This window comes from Dinoponera quadriceps, unplaced genomic scaffold (genome assembly GCF_001313825.1).
Source record: "Dinoponera quadriceps isolate SergipeBrazil2010 unplaced genomic scaffold, ASM131382v1 scaffold46, whole genome shotgun sequence".
Taxonomy (NCBI): domain Eukaryota; kingdom Metazoa; phylum Arthropoda; class Insecta; order Hymenoptera; family Formicidae; genus Dinoponera; species Dinoponera quadriceps.
Genome location: NW_014554488.1, coordinates 1,106,543 through 1,126,627, shown reverse-complemented (window position 1 = coordinate 1,126,627; position 20,085 = coordinate 1,106,543). Strand labels below are relative to the sequence as shown.

At 33.7% G+C, this 20,085-nt stretch overlaps 2 protein-coding genes across 5 annotated transcripts; one reads left to right on the top strand and one right to left on the bottom strand.

Moving 5' to 3' along the window:
* The first annotated feature begins 4,919 nt into the window (after window positions 1–4,919).
* LOC106751560 (cysteine protease ATG4B) lies at window positions 4,920–13,275 on the top strand. Of its 4 annotated transcripts, XR_001375069.1 has the most exons (12): window positions 4,920–5,218; window positions 5,821–5,858; window positions 6,207–6,340; window positions 6,410–6,580; window positions 7,040–7,217; window positions 7,606–7,685; window positions 8,327–8,557; window positions 9,755–9,909; window positions 11,456–11,624; window positions 11,950–12,164; window positions 12,373–12,521; window positions 13,082–13,275. XR_001375069.1 is itself a non-coding variant. In XM_014632464.1 (10 exons), exons 3-10 carry the CDS (start codon window positions 6,235–6,237, stop codon window positions 13,147–13,149), a joined length of 1,158 nt encoding a protein of 385 aa, XP_014487950.1. In that variant the 5' UTR covers window positions 4,920–5,108; window positions 5,821–5,858; window positions 6,207–6,234; the 3' UTR covers window positions 13,150–13,275. The 4 variants fall into 4 exon arrangements, 2 of the variants coding, with proteins under 2 accessions (XP_014487950.1, XP_014487949.1); XR_001375070.1 differs by lacking the exon at window positions 11,950–12,164; XM_014632464.1 differs by lacking the exons at window positions 11,950–12,164; window positions 12,373–12,521 and having other exon boundaries at window positions 4,920–5,108.
* A 1,254-nt stretch (window positions 13,276–14,529) lies between these two features.
* On the bottom strand, window positions 14,530–17,045 carry LOC106750699. Its single transcript, XM_014631204.1, has 5 exons — window positions 16,721–17,045; window positions 16,244–16,332; window positions 15,927–16,101; window positions 15,699–15,840; window positions 14,530–15,065 (listed from the first exon to the last, which is right to left on the bottom strand). The coding sequence occupies exons 2-5, from the start codon at window positions 16,330–16,332 to the stop codon at window positions 14,680–14,682; spliced, it is 792 nt and encodes a 263-aa protein (XP_014486690.1). The 5' UTR covers window positions 16,721–17,045; the 3' UTR covers window positions 14,530–14,679.
* Window positions 17,046–20,085: the final 3,040 nt, after the last annotated feature.

Here is a 20,085-nt window from a genome sequence, read left to right as displayed (position 1 = left end):
AATAGTGAAAGAGATAGCGGTTTGATGGTGAGAATGAGTCACGAGAAATAGAAAATTTAAATATCTCTTAAATTTAAAGTTAGATGAAAATATCTAAGAGAACTTGCACGCCTAGAAGGAACCAATTAAATACCGGTTACAAATTCATAGATGTTACATGTCCATATTTCACAGGGGTGAATCAACACACACACACACACACACACACACACACACACACACACATTGAAATAAGTAAAAAAATTGACGTCACACGAACATATGTTCTACATATTTTAATTTTCGAGTTTAATAAGTATAAACGATCTTTTCATTAAGTTCATCTTCAAGGTCGTTACAAGTTTTTTTTTTTAATATGAAATATTGTTCCCCCCCTCTTTTTTAAATAAATAAATTCCACTTCTAGTCAGTTCGCATATAAAAGTACTAAACAAGATCATCCAAAGATAAAATTAATATTTTTGCCTGATATTTCATATATTTTATCCCTATACTTTTCGGCATAAAAGTTATAAAAGAATCTTACGATTCCACTTAAAAAATTAGATTGACCTTAAAATAACATTAAAAGTAACCTCAAGGATAAACTTATTTGTAATTATTTATAATTTGCCCCCTTCGAATAGTGCAAATCCTCATATATATATATATATATATAAATAAATAAATAAATATATATATATATAATCTATGTTTAAAGAGATTTATATTTAAATGTTTTGTTTCTCGCGAATCATTATGTACATCATCATTTATCTTTCGTTTCGACCATAGTTTATGGCCATTCGTGAACTTGTGTTGTATCATATACCGGATGATTCCAAGTTGAACTTTCCATCTTTGTGACGTTTAATTACGTCTAATTAGGTACTCGCGAGCGGCTACTTTTATACCGCTTAGAATTTCTACTTGGTCCAAGATTTCTATATCGAAACATGGCACGATGAGGAAATAGTTTTACGATTTTGTACTTGACGAGTACGATGATACATCAGACAACAACAACAAGTGCGTATATGATGACGCATAGTTACCGACGTTGACAATTCAATGTAAATGCACTTTCGTTACTTATTTTCGCCGAAAATTTAATCCGACGTTTAATTTTCGTTTCTACTTCGTTGAATAAACAAGAGCAAGGAGTGTAAAGTGTTGAATCACTGTGAGTTATCTTTATCTTTAACGTTTATAAGTTTTAACGTAAAATTACTTATCGTGAAGCATCTTTATTTTGTCTGACAATTGTTAAAGATGAAGTAATGAAAATATATTGCAGAATCAAGATTATGCAAGGATACGAAAATACGATAGGGTGCCGAAAAAAATTAACGAATACAAACATATAAATTCTGTAAGAAGAATCGTTGAAAATACATGATGATAAGAATTGTTCCGTGAAATTAGCGAAATAATTGTATAGTACATAACACGTCACACCCGCACATACACACACACACACACACACATACACGCGCGCACGCACGCACGTTGCACATAGAATATTTATATTAAAAATAATTAATTTTTATTTGTAATCAGCATTTTTAGTGTATTATTAGTATCGTGTCGGAGTCAACTATTTCTATTATACAGCCATTTTCTGCTGTATTGTTCAACGTAGAATATAACCATGAGTGCGTTCGAGACGATATGACTATACATGTCTCTGTTACGCGTACAAGTTATTTTAGATGAAAAGAAAGCTGGATTTAAATTTCGGATCTATGCAAGTTTTGCATACTCAACAGACAAATTTCACAAAGCACTATTCCGTAAATAAATTTTCGTCGAATTTCGACTGATTTTACAAAATTAACGCTTTTGTGTTTTTCTGTGTACATATTCTATTTATATGTTTTTAGGTTCTTTTGATATTATATAGAAAAATGAATCACACACACACACACACACACACACACACACACACACANACACACACACACACACACACACACACACACACACACACACACACACGCACACACGCACACACACACACGCACACACAAATTGCGCACGCGCGCGCACAACACACACACACAATTGTATAAAAATGCCGTATATGGCTGTTATTCTCGAAATATAATAAATAATTATAAGTTTGTTAATTTTATTATATGTGTATGGCTGCAAATCCATGGGTTCACCTGGGATTCGGGAATATTGCATAATATTACATCTTTTTTTTATTGCTATATACCATAATAAGTAAAGAAAAGATAAACTTTATTAAAAAAAAATATAGAATAGAAAGGAGAAGTATTATATTATGCGTTATGTCGGTACAATAATCGCTATCGTGAAAAATTCATACGTCTCCGTTTCTTGTCTTAAATTTTTTTATACATACTTTTTATTCATTTTATAAATCGATACGATATCTGTATATTTATTTAATTAATTTGGTTGTCACGCACTTATTACGTCTATAATTATATGTATAAATATTGTTAAAAAAAAATTAAGGACTTACAAAATGCATAAGATCAGCACAATAGCTTTAAAATATGAAGATCGGTACAAGTTAGTTTTAAAATATGAAATGATAAGGGAATGCCTGAAAACTTTACCGACGGAATACTGATTTTTTCCTACAAAGTTCTTTACGTTTTATCGTTTGCACAAAATTATAAATGTGCTTTCGTACACTAAAAGTATGTGCAAAAATAAATTATTGGAATATATTATGCAATGTGTGAAAATGAAAATGACGAAAAATTTCAAAAACTGAAATCTCAATCTGTCAAATCGAGTAAACATCTACTCGAAACAGAAGTTTTGCAACTTGTATCATATCGAGTGTGCGTATGCTTCAATGAGGAAAATTTCGAAGGACATTTCTGTACCTTAACAATTGTATATAAAAGCCTAAAAAGGTATGAAAAGTATGTAGAAAGAATTTTATATATCTTGGTTAGATTCCCCCTTATATGTATAATGATGAAACACATTTGCATTACCACGTTTTACTGTAACATTGCCGTAATATTTTATCGCAATGTTTCTGAGGGCGGACATTTTCATTGCAATAGCGTTGCAGTATGTCATTTCGCAACATATATGGAATATTACGTTTTAGTATGTAATGTCTATACAATATATGTTCCTGCAACCTTTCTGTGCTATATGGGTTATATTCATTGACTGAACAATGTATTCGCTGAACTGAATTAAAAAATTTTTACAGTTACATATGTCGAATTGATATTGTGTCAGATTTATAGGCAATTTTCGATTTTAATAACGCGAGTGATTTATTTTTGTATTATCCACCTATATATAATATACTCAGTAAACATTAAGCAACAGTAGCATTATATTAAGGCGTCTTCCTCTATTAAGGTATCTTTGGCTTGATCTTTGTTTGATAAAGCGAGCCAGAAATGAGAAATTGCATACGAAAATATATATCACGTGGTGTATACGTGATGGAAATCAAGAAGAATATGTACATAAAATGGCATTCCATGGTGCCATAGATTCTCAGCACACTTGTAAAAATGTTGTGATTTTCTTTCCCTGAAAATTAGTATACTACATATAATTTGTGTTTTTAATCTATCTTTTTTTCTCATGACTTTTGTTAATTTTACGGCTATTTATTGATTCAGGTTTAGAAAGAAAGCGTCCAGACATTTTGCACACAAGTGTGTGGTGAGAATCTATAACATTTTATTGTTTTCGATACCCTCTCTCTCTCTCTCTCTGTGTATGTATGTGTGTGAATGCAATAATTTCCATTAAATATATTATATCTCAATTGTATAATATCAACTGAGAATTCGAGATTATTAATCATTTTATTTGTTAGGTTATATTATTTTTTGAGAGAGATTATTGATTGGCTTCATCGAAATTTTTCTCAATATATGGAATGTTGAATAACGTTGATAATTATTTTAAAAAATTCATCAGTAAGAAAATTAAAAGAACAATGTTTTAATGCAATCTCATCCAATTTTAACACACATCTGTATAATTTCTTCAGTTGATGACGTATTTAAGGCTCCTGGTCCCTCGCTGCCTCGCTTTCACAGAAAAGGAAAAGAAATATAGAAAGAACCGTGTGTGGACGAATAGTCCTTATCTCTTCTCCAAGAAGAAAAGAGAAAGAGAGAGGCATGCATTGCGTAGCCTCTTTCCAGAATTAGTTTTCGAAGAAGCAAAAACCGATATAAAAGCTAAGAAAGAAACGTATACTATTAAAATTAACAATCACGCTCCTAATTAGTCTCACGGTGTCATGCTCAAGTTATCGGTAAATTTTCTGTGCGGTTTGAAATCGATGCACGATCTTTCTCGCATCTCGTATTATTCAACAAGTTTTGCCATATGTATAGAATTTTCCTATTCCTAGGGACATTCTTTGTACACAGTATATTTATTAAATCACAGTCCACACCGCTAGATCCATCACTCTCGGTGATAATTGGCTCATATTGTGAAAATATCAAAGGAAATAAAATGAAGTCTAAATTCCAATCTATCTATATCTCCCAATCGTAGCTCACAAAATGGTGACTGATTCTATGTCCAATCTGATCTCCAAACTCGACCTTGGAATTTCAATCCATAGTGTGATAATGATTTATGATCCCAGACCTAATGTGGTTATATACGATGCTTAAGGCTATGCTTTACATTAATACTGGTCTACGATAGGTGCTTTAAGCTTTAAGAAATTGACCAATCACAGTTGAATGTGAAGGGAATAATTCACTATGATTGGTCAATTTCTTAAGGCTTGAAATACCTATTGTAGACTGAGATTGGTCACGCAATCGCAAAGTCGCAAGAAATTGACCAATCACAATCAATTATTTTCCTTGGAAACGAAAATAATCGACTGTGATTGGTCAATTTCTTGCAATTTCGCGATAAAACGACTAACATACGATCAGCCCGATAGACTGCTATTGCATTCGAAGTACTTGTAGCTACAGTGTTTACAGTTTTTATAGTTCTTAGGTAGAATCCTTTGTTTTTCGGATTGTTCAATTAGGAAATAGTAAAACTTCAAGTGAAAACATCGAAGTGTCATTGCGGAATTCATATACACTCACACGCACACACACACAAAATTTTCTTCTTAATACTTAATGATAAAAGTATGTGCAGTTTATTATCTTTGTGAAATTTTTTTGAAATGGCGTGTCTAACCTCATCACTCATAAGATCAACGCGTTTGCTTTGATTAATGATTCTGATTATGTTAAAGGTGCGTACAAGTAAATCTTTCAATTTAATCTTATATTAAAATTTTTTGTTACAAAATGTCTCTATAAAATTGTGTTTCCTTATATTAAAAAATTAGATGGAGTTTATTAAATAAATGATTAGATAAGTTATATATATATATATATATATATATATATATATATGTTTTATTCTATTACATACTATTTAGTTACATATAGGTTGTTTTTTACTTAAATCTACAAAAGCACAAGAAACAATAAATAAATAAGTGATTTTATTTAAAATTTTAATTAAATATACAACAAAAATATAATAACGCAGAATGTACTATNTATATTTAATTATAACAACAGCACAAACATCTTAAGGTTGTTGTGGATATGTTCAGGATATCCTACCTAACATTCCTCAGGGTATCCTAGACATATTTTGATTGAGATTGTGTTATTCGGGAGTGGAAAAAAAGTAATGTCATGTGTTTATGTAATAACAAAGTAATAGCGAAACTGATATTTTTATTTTTAAATAGAATAATTTTTTACCTAGGCTGTCGAATCATATTTTAAGTGAAATATAGATTAATTCGTGTATTCATATTAATGTATTTATTTCTTTCAATAGCTTACACATCACATATATAGAATGGTCTTATCTTTGAGGTATGTTATTAGGCACTATGGATGTTTACATATATTTTGAATTAAATGCGAATTGTGCTTCTGATCCGTGAAAGATGTCATTTAAATTTATTTCATTTTTCTCTCATGCTGATTTTTTACAAAAAATTTGTCAATTGCGAATGATCGTGTGAATGTTTAAATCATTAAATAATGAAGATTGGCAGTACAAATAACCACGTGAGATGTATTCTCTATGAGCTCTTTGATTGCGTCATTTGAACATCCTATTACTCACTAATTGATTAATCCAGGATGGAGTAAAGTATGTTTGTCGCTCGCAAGTTCACAACTTCTTATTTTGTACAGCATATTTTATTTCATTTTTAGATATTATCTATAATAAAAGGTAGTAACAATGGATGCTTTATTCCAAACCCAAAATATCGTCGATGAGGCAGAAGATATACCACAAACCGATGACCCAGTCTGGATTCTTGGCAGAAAATACAACACTCTTAAAGGTATGATAGATAGTAAAAGTTTTTTAATACTTCTGGCGAAGTGGGAATCGTAAGATATTGAATTTTCAGAACTCGATGCGATACGTAGAGACATTCGATCCAAACTGTGGTTTACATATCGCAAAGGCTTTGTTCCTATTGGCGGCTGCAGTTCTACATTTACGTCTGACAAAGGCTGGGGTTGTATGTTGAGATGTGGACAAATGGTTCTTGGCCAAGCCTTAATTACTTTACACTTAGGTATGTTGCAACAATTTAAATTTATAATTTCGAATTTATCCATATTACAAGAGATTTGGTGAAATAAATTTATAATATTTGACTGATAAATTCTTTACGGTTGGAAATCGAGATATTTCCGCTGTTTGTTTTATCATCCTGTCCTCGAATATTGTTGGTAAATATATTCAACCGATTGCCTTAGGATAGGATATAATCTTGATAAATCAAGCTACTTTTTTATATAACATTTTTCTAAAAATCTACCAACCGTGCTAAAATAATTTCGATTAACGGGAGGTTCACCGCAGCACTTAGTATTTATATAAGTAGATGTGAATGGTACGGCTTGCGTCAAATATCCTGTAAATATAGTTAAATATAATAATAATATATAACTATTATTATAATTTTTATTATCTGAATGATAAATCTTCTATTTCATTATTTAATGATGTGATATTTACATTTTCGTTGCAGGTAAAGATTGGCAGTGGGTTCCAGAATCAAAGAATAGTACATATTTAAAGATTTTAAAGCGCTTCGAAGATAATAGGGCTGCTGCATTTTCCATTCATCAAATTGCATTGATGGGAGCGTCTGAAGGAAAGGAAGTTGGACAATGGTTTGGTCCTAACACCATTGCGCAAGTATTAAAGTATGTATTTTGAGAGAATTGTTATAAGTTATAGATTATATGAACCTCATACAATGTGTATTGCGACCAAATCGTGAGACAGGTTCGCATTGGAGCTCGTCCAACACAAGCTTTTAGCTCATTCTTAGCTCGAAGAAGCTAAGGCTGAGACTTTGCAGCCGATTGTCTATGTGGTAAAGCGGTGTTTTTATCCAGATAGCACAAAATATTCTATTATATATATGATAATATTCTTATAAAATACGTACGTTTTTAACTCCAAAATATTCATAAATACGCGTGCGCACGCACACACATGAATATATACGCATATAGATCAGATATTCTAATATATATATATCGTTCAATAAATTTAATCTAAATACTTTATTTATTTACTTTTTTTCAGAAAATTAGTCGTGTATGACGAATGGAGCTCCCTTACTATACACGTTGCGCTAGACAATACTCTAGTAATTAATGACATTTGTAAGTATGATATTGGTATAGTTATTATGTTATATGTGGTGTTATATAAAGAAATTACAAGGAGAACATATAATATTAACAAAACAATTTTAAATATGTCAGATTTAGTGTGTTTTACTAGAAAGAAATTTCAATCTAGACGGCGTAAATGCAATATTATTCTGACGACTCTAAGCTTAGTCACTTGGTATATATAAGAATGTATGTAGAAGTGTTTGTGTTTACTTGAGATCGAGAGAGAGAGTAAGAGAGAAATGGAGCAAAACAAGCTGTATTTTTGTTGTTTGATGTTATTTTCCCTTCCACAAAGGGAAAAACGCGACGCAAATGAAACGCAAAATATGTGCATATATTTGCATTTATATACAATAATAAACAATATTTATTAGCAGAACATGATAATAGATTAATCTGTTAACATAATTTAACCAAGATTAATTTGTTATCAGGTTCTGCTAACGAATCCTGTTATATTTCTGCTAGCAAAGGAAAGAAATTGTAAATTAGAACAAAGAATTTATTATTAACATAAATGAATTATTAATTATTTAATCAATGCTGAGTTTATCTTTCCATGTTAAATTCGATCATATACCGTTATGATGTATGAATTTCATCTCATAAGATGTATGTGTTCACAGTGAGACAATGTAATGTAGAGGGCGGCGTGACAGCGGAAGCAGATGGAGAGACACCTTTGAAAGCACCTAGCCAATGGAAGCCTTTGCTATTGCTAATCCCACTCCGTCTTGGGCTCAGTGAGATTAATCCTGTGTATATTAATGGACTTAAGGCAGCATTTAAGATTTCGCAATCCTTGGGTGTGATTGGAGGAAAACCCAATCTGGCCTTGTATTTCATAGGATGCGTGGGTTTGTATAACTTCATTAATATTATATAATTTAAAATTATATGGAATGTAATCGGAAATGTAGGAATAGTTGTAAGAATTTATTTTTCTTAGAAAGAAAAACTTGCACCGTTCCTATTGTGCACAACCGCGCACAATTGAAACACTTGTGTGTACCAAATGAAAGCTTGTGAACGCTGAAAGATAATTTATAAGTTTCAAATCTTTGCGCATTGTTCTTCAAAATCAGTTCCAAAGAATTTGCTTATTTAGAAAATGTAGTCACTGGTGCCATTTATCGATGACTGCATTTTTTTTGGTACCAATTTTCAGGAAGAAAACAGATGCGGAGAGATGTAAAACTTATGTATTTTTTTTTTTTGTAACCTTTCATAGGCATTTCTTAATCTTGGTATTAAAGTTAATTTACGTTTTAAAAATTGGACTATAGTATTTTTGAACGGGAGAAGCTCACTTGGACACAGTATAAGTTGAGACACGTTTCAAATAGATACGTTAATATTAGACACGTTATATCGTTCAATTGGACACATTTTATTTGGACCAACCGCAATTTTGGGCATAGTAGCTATTGAACATGTAAGTTTGGCACGACATGTTTCTTTAGACACGTTACAAATGGATACATTAAAAATGCATTCTGTTCGGTCAAAAACCTGTAGATAAAGGACAATGGGTCTCGAACAAAAAAAAAAATATGCAAGAGCGAAAGAACATATACAGAACAGCCTATCGTCTATTGACGTTCGATCGGCGACCGTAACACCGAACGTCTATCTGTTTACAAGGCTGTAACTCCTCTTTTTATTTTTGGGAATTCCGACTTGCAACTCTAGGGAAATATTCTCAAGATGTTATACTAGAAAATGCAAAAATTGAAAAATCGATTTTTCCGACTTCGTAACCCCTTAGAGATTTTTTTTTACATGTAATGACATATATCTGTAATACTCTTTATTAAGCATTAACGTCGCCACAAGAATTAGTTTTTTTTTAATCGAGGTTACCTTTTTTTGTTAATTTATAGTATATAAGAAGATTAAAGTGTTTGTTAATAGTAGTCAGCTAAATGGCATACGCGTAAGGCCCGTTTCAATAATTTTTTCTAAATTTTACATTAATGAAGCATATTTTGTGTTTTCTAACATAAAGATTATAAAAATGATTCAAAATAAATATATAAATAATTCTTTTTTAGGAGACGAAGTTATTTTCTTGGATCCCCATACCACGCAAAGATCAGGCAGTGTTGAAAATAAAATTTACGAAGAAGAAATTGAGATGGATGCTACGTACCACTGCAAATTAGCTAGTCGTATTCCTATCACGGGAATGGATCCTTCTGTGGCTCTTGTTAGTATAGTCTGTTATTTATTATTCTCAAAAGTATTCAATCAAAAGTAGACAAAAGTATGAAAGACGCTATATAGTTTCTGATAGTGTTAGGTCATCCGAAAAGTTTTGAGAATATCTGTCGCGCTTAGGGACCAAGCTTTGCTCGGCAGTACTCTCGGCCAAGCGAATGATGATGGCTCGTTTGAGAGAGAGAGAGAGAGAGAGCGCTTTGCTCTTTCTCAAGTGCAGGTGTTGACAAACAGAGCAGAGACGATGTTGGTTGGCGCGTGATCGCGAAGATAGCTAGCCAAAAGCTATATTTGCGCAATGTTAAGCAATGTTTTTGCTTTCGGAAGGAAAACAGTGGAGATTATCCGTGAAATTTGCGACGGGGAGGATCAAACAACCGATAGTTCATGCGACTTCGAAGATGGTTTGTGGACGATCTTCCACGCTATTCGCCTGAAGCAAGCGGTCGATGAAAATTCCTGTAAAAATATATGCTGAAATTCTTACAGGACCGTTTCCCAAGAGCGCGCGCTCTATGACCATTTGAGACATATGTGTCTCGATGACTCTGGCCTCCTCGCACATTGACTGAACGCAATGACTTGCTCGCTCGTGTTGACGCACATTGTGCGATGCACTCTTAAGAAAAAATTCTGAAGAGCCTTTTTTGAAGCAGTTGATTATTGGCAACGAAAAATGAGTGCTCTATCGTGATGAAAGAAATGTCGACCGAACCTCCACGGATGATTTCAAAGAGGAAGCTAAAAGAAAGTTGTGCTTTGCACACTTACAGACAAATTTTACTGGCTGTGATAAATTGATCAGTGAAAAATAATAGTACTCGTAATTAAACCACTAAGCGACAATAATTTATCACTGGCCAATTTATTACAGCCCGATAATACATTTTCTGTAAGAACATTTAATGAAATCGCAAGGGTGTTGCACATGCTGCGATTTTTCATACACTGAACCAACGGAAAACACTTCGACTATTACAATCCACGAGTTGGCCCACTTCGAATTGTTGCCTTATTCGCGGCCTCGTGCGATTTACTACTGAAAAAATGGCCTGAAGGAAAGAAATTTTCGAATATGACAATGAAGTCATCGGTGATTGTAAATATTGAGGAACTCGAGAAGTCGAGTCTACACAGTGGTATAACTGCTCTCAAGAAGTGCTGAGAAAGAGTATCGAAGTAAAAGGAGACTTATTGTATTGCAAAGTAAATACATTTCAACTCGATAAATTGTTGTTCTCATTTCGGATATTTATCATTCGTCCCTCGTATATCGATAAGATCATACAGCAAATATGAAGCTGTTTATTGAAGTCTGTCATTGGTCATACTAGCTCGATCAAATTTGACTATACGAATTATCACAAGAATTATTGATCGCAAAATGACGACCATAATTCGATCATAACAAGATTAAATTAGCCATATATAAACTTTTTCTCCTTATTAATATATAAAGCTTACTCCATCATATCTATCATATTGTAGATATATCGTTATTATAATAATCACGTTATTAATCTGATATATTTTAGTGCTTCTTTTGTGCTACGGAAATGGAATTCAGATCTTTATGTAAATCAATGGAAGAGGAATTAACACTGCCCGAGAAGCAACCGTTATTTGAACTCTGCACAGAGCGCTTACCGCACTACTGGTCACCTGCGGAAGATGTTGCTTCCGAGGCAATAGCAGCTTCTAATTGTAAGTATTGATTACAAAGGTAACCTGCGTATACTTCAGGGGATACCATGCCGATAATCATGACATATATAGAGTCAAGGACATGACTCTAAATAACCTTCGAAAGTTTTTAGTCGGATTTTTATTAAAAAGTTAAAAGAGGTTTGAAAAATATAAGAATTAAAGTCAATACCGAATGGCGTAATTTGCCGATCTCTGGATACTTGGAACAGCATTTTTCAATTGTTGTTTGTACATATATAATAACTTTTTTTTTTTTCTTTTAATGACATATTTAAAACAAATTCGGTGAGGAACGCTTTCGAACGGTACTCTTCCCTTACAGAAAAGTATTACCGACTGTGAGTCGATGAAATCATCCATGCATTTACGGGCCTCTTCCACATTTTTAAAGCGTGTGTATCCGGCCAGATAGTGTTGGAGCGATCGGAATAGATGATAATCCAAAGGAATTAGATCCGGTGAATAAGCCACATGAGAGGGAATTTTCCAGCCCAACGAATAGATAGCCTTCGTTTTGTGGCGTTATCGTGCTGCAAGGTGATTTGTCGCGTTCTGTTTTTTTGCTCTTTATTTCGTCGCTCAAACGAATGCGTTGGTAATACTCAGCATTAATTGTTTAATCGGGTTGCAGTATCACGCCCCTCACATCCCGCCACATAGACAATAAGACTTTTCTGTGTGAATATGAGTTTCGCAATCGATGTCGGTGGTTGACCAGGGTCAATCCACGATTTTCTTCTTTTAGGATTGCCGTGACAAAACCTGAAAGTAATAATTATCACGATCTCGTCCGAAAAGGAGCATCTGAGGCACTGTATCCTTTTTGCGTTCCAGTTGAATAAAAATGCTGCTCAGGCTACCAAAATGATTTGTTCCGCTTTGGATAATTGGAAGGTACTGTGACCCATAAAACTTGTAAAAAGATCTCTTATCGGTAGTGAGACTAAACAGATGATGCATGATAACGCGCGGTCACATGCCAGGATAAAGGATCATCTATAGGCTGGGAAATTCTCTCTCATGCGGCTTATTCACCAGATTTAGCCCCGTCGAATTATCATCTATTTCGGTCGCTTCATCATCTGACGGATACGCATTTTAAAACAGTTGATGAGCGCCAATTGATGACTCTATTGGGTCAAAACGTTTTTCCCGTGAGGATATTCATCCGATAGTTGGAATAAAAGCATAGAAAATAATGGAAATTATTTCGAACATTAAACTTGTATTTGACTTTTTGTAATAAATAAACTTTGAATTTCTTTCATGGAAAAAGGCACCGAATTAATTTGTACACTTAATATAAGAACATTATAAGAAATAAGCCATTTTTCTTATAGAAGCCAACTTTGTAAAAAGGAATCGATTATTGCATTTGACCATAAACGACTGCAGCGTTCGATAAGAAAAAAAAATAGAGTTTTTTATAAAAATATAATTATTTTTTTATGTAGTTGTAGATTTTGAACGCATTGAACGTCAGTACGATACATCTGATGAAGACTTCGAACTGCTTGGTTGACGACTATCTGATCCACCTAGTGCCGTGGCGACGTGGGAAACGACAGTTGAATATTACAATGGTGTTCTCTTTGAAATAATTTGTATTTCTAATTATAATAATAAATTTATTAATGGTGCAAAGTAATTTGTACTTAAATACGTGTATATGTACAGGATTTTCGGAAAGATCGGGAACAAATTTATATAATAGGACCATGTAGAAAAAGTTCATATGAAAATGCTTCATTAGCAGTTTCACTGTAAAATTATACGTAATCATACTTTCTTTTTTCACAGAAAGTATTCTACACAGAAAGATAATTCTTAAAATGTCTCTTTGGCATATTCAGCCGTTTTTTTCTCAAGATCGATACTTGTATAGTTTTGATTTGATCTTTATCATTAGTGATAACAGGCCGGTTCTAACCTAGGAGCTATAGAGGAGGTGATATTACGAGGGAGGCTACCGACTTATAATGTGTCCTTGTGTGGAGAAAGAGAGAGAATCATAAATATATACTAATAGTTATCAAATATTTTACAAGAATGAATGTAATACTTGCCAAATATCTATCTAATAATAATCATCGAACATTTGACAATAGAATTTAAATATTTGATAGCTATCAATATTTTATTTAGCTGATTCAACTTTGAATAAAAGCCGTTCATACGTAGGCCAGCTAAATACTTGGTAATTAATACCAAATTTCGTAACAGTTATCAAATATTCCGTCGAAATCTCGAATTAAATTCATTTAGTAAATATTATCAGTCTTTTTTTTCAGTGTATTGCGTGTAAACGATGCGACTACGTCATCGTGGGCAATGCCGATTATCGAGCACATTGATATGAGCGAGTTTTTAGTCATCTTTATTTTCCTCAATGTGAAACAGTATAAAATATAACGTTTTCTACGTGTACTAGAAAGAGAGTTTTCACGCTAAGCGCACGAAAGTGTCACGAGTCACATTGAGCGGAATTTCGCTTTCACTAGTTTATACTCAACTAACTCCCTACGAAACAGAGATGAAATCTATTGTAAGAATCGAAGCGAAATTTTGCAAAAATAACTATTCAACAATGTCGAGTATATAACAAGTTAAGACAAATACAATTGATTGATCTTGGTAAATAAAGAATTTATTGAAAACCGTTTTCAAACAATCCTATTTTTTAAGCACAATTTGTTTTATTCGGTAACACGAGGGTCAATAGTTCTTATAGCGATCAAGCAACAAGTAATAACAATTGTAGCGTATCACCTTGTTTCTTATCATTATTATGTAATATTCATAATTTACTCTTCATTATAAATAAGGCTATATAATGCGAAATATTCCCGGCATCTCTTTCTTTACCGTATCGTAGAAAATATAGAAAATGGACGCGGTAAACTATTTTTTCTTCTTCGATATTTCTTCATATATCTTTGACTTAATTTAGACACAAAGCTATAATGATTTGCAACGCATTCTCCTTACTTTCGTTCACTAATTAGTAAAAAAAGAAACGACATGAATTCTATAAAGATTCTACATATAATAGTTACAATGACGAGATGGGCGTTGTAACGCGTGTGTTTGCTGCTGCGATGAAACTGGATAACAACGACAGTAAAGTTTCCATCGAGAATCCACAATGTGGATATGATCTTAAACAGTTCCTGCCGACTCTACCCGCTTCCGCTGCTTCTTGTATCGCCGTACCTTGCATGGTTGTGCGGAACACTTGGTTGGTAGTGATAGTATTTACCATCCTGTCGAAGGATGATACCTTGTCGTCTACGCCATTGTCCTCGTCGCTGACTGCGGCAGCTGCCTGTTGTGAGTAAGTGCACACCGCACGCTGCATACACGAAGTCGTGTCAATACCATGACGAGCCAAGACATCGTCGATTTTCGTCAGGGTTTGGGCGAAGCCATTATCTTCACCTACGGATCAATCGTATAAATGAAGTAGAACGAACGATCTATGTGATAGTAAGAAGTGGGGGTGAAGCGTTGTGTTTCTTGTAAAATTTTATATATTAATAAAAATATCGAAAAAGGACATCATAGTTCTCTCATTTGTACAATATATTAGACATCTTGTAATGTTTGAGCCCTAAAACTAATTAAAATTCAATTAAATCAAGTGATTCGTACTATTAATTAAGAAATATGAGATTTTACAGAGATGTACCAAAGCTCTGTATAAGAAATAGAACATGTGACCAATCAGAGCTTGAAAATACCAGGTTAATTTTTTCGTCGACTAAATGCCTTCTTTTTGTGCATTATTGTTCGCATTAAATGAAAGTTGAGAACATGATAAGAATACATGATCTAATGTATCGCAGAGATCTCACAGTTATGTGTCTTTTTTTACTTTTTTTTCAAAATACATTATTTTATTTCTTTTAATATTCTTATTCTTTTAATACGTCCCCTTTTTTTTCAAAATACATTATTTTATTTCTTTTAATATCCTTATTCTTTTAATACGTCCTCTTATTTTCGATATTTATTCTCAGTACTTATTCTCGTCGCCTTACCCCCGGTAAAGTTTACAAATATTATACTTACTTCTCGCATAAGCGCCGTAAGTACCAGACAAGATATAGAGCAATTTTGGTATGATAAGGATTGATCCTACACCTATGATGGCACCCAACAGAAGTCCGCCGAGATCGATCTTTGCTGGTGCGTAAGGTGACATGCCATAACCCTTAAAGTTGATTAAATAGATTTAATATTGGGAATACTCTGACTATTCTATAGTAAATTTTTAACTAATTACTATGTATTACTTACACTCCCTGTACTCCCGATATTAGTAAAACCGAATCGCGCTTCTTGGTTACGATCTGTGATATCATTCGAATCACGTTTTGGTGTTTCTTCGCGTTGATTAATTTGAGATGTCATGGCCACTTGATCTTGCACTTTCGCCTGCTTTTCTATGTAAGTAATGGAACTAGGTACGAACCTGTTGATGAAAATATTGCTGATGAATCCGGATAATTTTCGAATGTCTTTTAGACATCTTCTGTATACTTTTGTGACATTTAGAAGAAGAATTATCAGAATCGTAAGTTCCTCTCTATAACAAATATGTGTAAGAAACTTACCCTCCATCATTAAACTTTGGACTGCAATTGGCGAGTATAGCGAAACAGCTTAATGCCGTAGTTAAAACCCGCGAGATGTGAAACAACATCTGAAAAGGAAAAAAAAAATATATATATATATATTATAGATATTCGGTGATCTTTTAAGTAATATCGGTCGGCTGAATAAATTCTTGAAAATTTTTAAATAGCAGTGTTTTAAAATTTATCGCGATAAAATCGCTTTCCGTAAATAAAGAGCGCAACTTCTTAGATAAGTTGAAATGTTCTATTCAAATTTTGTATAAAAAGAAAAAAAAAACATTCACTATGATTTCGAATCATAGCGGTCTTATTTTAACTATATCACTAGATTGTCATCGAAATATCATGTGATCTTTTAGGGAAATTTTGTCGTTATGCACATCGTATTATTCATGATAAATAAATATTTTGATATTGAATATATGAATGTAACAATCAATGAAATTGGAATACCTTTGGCGACGAAGTAAACTCTAAAATAACTGCGAAGTGTAAAATTTAAGATTGATTTTAGTAGACGATATGGCGTTTCGTTGTCAAGACTGGCTGCACGGAACCTGCTTTCTGTCATATATAGTCGCTTTGCTCGTCTGAACATGGCAAGTCGTGGACATAATTGAAGCGACGGTTTCGCTTTCATTGTCGAGTCTCCACTTGGGATGTTTCCATCACGCGGTGCGTGACTTTTCTGTTGTTGTCGTCGTTATCGTCGTTTCGCGAAGATGTAGAAGGCCGCCTTTTCTGCAGCCTTCATCGTTGATGCCACTCTGCTTGAAATCTCGAGGCTGAAATAATAGCCCGGTCGCTAACAATGACCTTTTAAGACGTTCACTGACTTTTGACGACGATTTCGCGAAATCTTTGGCACCTCGACTGATCTTTGTTACAACGTTTTCTAGTATTACGAAACAACTCCAGGAGGTTACGGCCCGTCTGTGATCGTCTACATGCTTTGAAATTTCACAAAATGACACGATGTATACATGTGATAATTTAACAGAATCAAATCTTGTTAAGTATATTACACTAAACTAACGGCCGATGAAATAATATTCGATAATTTCTGTATAGATGGCACAACATAATTAAAAATTGTTAGAAAGAGTAAACTAATTTAATAATAATATATGTATATAGGTGGGAAATGTATTTCCGTAGTATTCAGAATTTGTGGGAAGAGAAGCTTGGGAAGAAGAATTAACAGGAAAGAAACTTTCTCTACAATTTACTTTTCAACGAAATTTCTCTACAATTTCTCATTTCCGAGCTCAATCGAGTATTAAAGAATAAATAATTTATTTTTAATAAAAAATGTTTTCTATTTCACGCTGATACTCCATATAGCATAATAGAAAATAATGTTTTAACCAATCAAAAGTCAATATCTCGAGATTCCTAGCTTTACCTAGCTATTATACGATCAGTATATACAACCTTGCATCTGTAGCTAGATACAATAGTTGTCATATATTTGTAGATTAAGCCATTTTAAACAAGAAAGTCCTGTACCATTTTGTAAATAACAAGGAAATTTTTGAGTTATTAATTAAAGAAAAAATATATGGCCATTTTCAATCATTAATAATTCGAAATTTGTTTGATAGAGGACATTTTTGTTCAATCCGTTCTATGCGCTCAATAAGCTTATCCATATTGATCTGGAACACCCTGTATATGTGCGAAACGAAGATTCCTTTCGCGAAACTCACAGCGTTCTTCCTACTCAATGAAATTCGTTCTGGACGTTACCTCGGAAAATTCGAAACGAAAGCCACGGCTGGCCGATTCTATCTGTATGACCGATTCTGTCGTGTGTAAGTCTATTCCGGAGAAAATGCATTACGATTTACAAACGCGCTATGATCCTCGCGAACTGACTGTAATTACCGGTGGGCCTCCAATGCAGAGTGTTTGTGTAAAACGGATTTCGTTCAGTGATACCCGGATTTCGTTCAGTGATACCCGGTAGTCTCTTCATAAAAGCGGTGTCTCGCGATTTCACTGCTAGGTTCGTTAATTCTGCCGCGAGAAATCGTTATTTCCTGTTTTGCCGGGGGTGGGTGAGCTGTTATAGATAGAACACCAGTAAGGATTCGCCGCATTCGTCGTTGAACAGTAACCCAACGTGTGGAAAACTCGGGAATGTATTTTATTAACTCGCAAATGGGAAGTTAAAAATATTTAAACGTATTGAAGCAAGAAGATAATGTACAGAAAAAGCGCATGTATAATGGTTTCTTACAAATTTCTAATTTTTCTAACAAATTTTACTTTATTATTACCCTCTATTTTCTAATATTTTCATTATTATCATATAGAGAGTAATTACATTTAAGAAAGAATTAAGAAAGAAATGCAAAAAGATTATGTATATATTCTACATACGTATATTCAGTCAAGATACAAGATAAATTTTGAATGGAGCGTATTCTGGGCCATAACTAAGGATCACTACGCGTCCACCACCACGCGATCATCACTAATCCATCGTCTGCACACACACACGTACAAATATATGTATGTATGTATATTTATGTATATAGTAAAAAATTTTATGTTACAAAAACACTCCACTGAAATTTGTGTGTTACTTTAACATGAGGAATATGTTAAGAAATACATAAATATATGTTAAATTAATATATTTAGTATATTACTGTTTAATATATTCGCCTTGTTGAAGTAACAAAGAAATTTCAGTAGACCGTTTTAACATAAAACTTCTTACCATATGCTATTGTATATATATATATATATATATAATTTGTTGCCATTTTAAAGGTAGCTTCATAATGCCTCTCTCATAGAAGTCTTGGTCCATATTGGCGAAAAACTCCAGTAATCGATTTTCACAATCTTCTCTTGATGCCAATTTCTTATCACTAAGGAAGTTTTGCAATGCAAGAAAAACATGGTAATCGCTTGGTGCCGGACTATATAGTGGATGCATCAAAACTTCTCAACCAAGCTCCCGGAGTTTCTGGCGAGTCACTATAGACATGTCCTGATGGAACACAACACCTCTCCTGTTGGCCAATTCTGGCCATTTCTGGTCAATCGCTAGCTTCAAACGGTCCAGTTGTTGACAGTAGAGATCCGAATTTAGTGTTTGGCCATATGGAAGCAACTCATAATAAATGATTCCTTTCCAGTCCCACCAAATACACAGCAGAACCTTCCTGGCCGTTGGTTTGGCCACCGTTTGAGCTGCTTCACCGCGCTTTGACCACGATCGTTTTTGCACAATGTTGTCGACCCATTTCTCATCCCCAGTCACCATCCGTTTAAGAAATGGGTCGATTTCATTCCGTTTGGCCAAGGCTTCGCAGATGGATCCATCATGTTTCTTTGTGTTAATTGGTGCGGCACCCAAACATCGAGCTTCTTTTTGAATCCAGCTTTGTGCAAATGGTTTAAAACTGTTTTATGGTCGATCTTTAGCTCCTGGGCGATGCTACGACTGCTAACATGCCGGTCGATTATTTCTGTGATTTTATCGACATTTTCGACGACGGGCCTACCTGTGCATCTTTAACATCAAAAGAACGGAATTGACGACACCAAAATTGCACGTAATTGGCTGTTACAGTATCGGCACGATAAACACCATTCACAATTACAGCCGCCTGGCTTGTATTTTCGCCTTTATCAAAGAAAAACTGTAAAATGTACCGAATTTTCTCTTTGTTGACTTCCATTTTTAACACCCTGTAACTCACAACTGAATGGACCAAACAAAAAACTGCAAAAGAATTTTTTTAGTGCGAAATGTCACCTTTCCAACGAGCATAAATTTAAAATTGTTTGATCGATACTTT

Excerpts from the sequence above, each read along its gene's own strand:
- LOC106751560 (XM_014632464.1), top strand. The coding sequence starts at position 6,235 with ATGGATGCTTTATTCCAAACCCAAAATATCGTCGATGAGGCAGAAGAT. Across the intron at positions 8,558-9,754 it reads GTATTTCATAGGATGCGTGG|GAGACGAAGTTATTTTCTTG; the intron begins GTTTGTATAACT and ends ATTCTTTTTTAG. Across the intron at positions 11,625-13,081 it reads GGCAATAGCAGCTTCTAATT|TTGTAGATTTTGAACGCATT; the intron begins GTAAGTATTGAT and ends TTTTTTATGTAG.
- LOC106750699 (XM_014631204.1), bottom strand. The coding sequence starts at position 16,332 with ATGTTGTTTCACATCTCGCGGGTTTTAACTACGGCATTAAGCTGTTTC. Across the intron at positions 16,102-16,243 it reads CCAAAGTTTAATGATGGAGG|GTTCGTACCTAGTTCCATTA; the intron begins GTAAGTTTCTTA and ends TTTCATCAACAG. Across the intron at positions 15,841-15,926 it reads ATATCGGGAGTACAGGGAGT|GGTTATGGCATGTCACCTTA; the intron begins GTAAGTAATACA and ends ATCAACTTTAAG.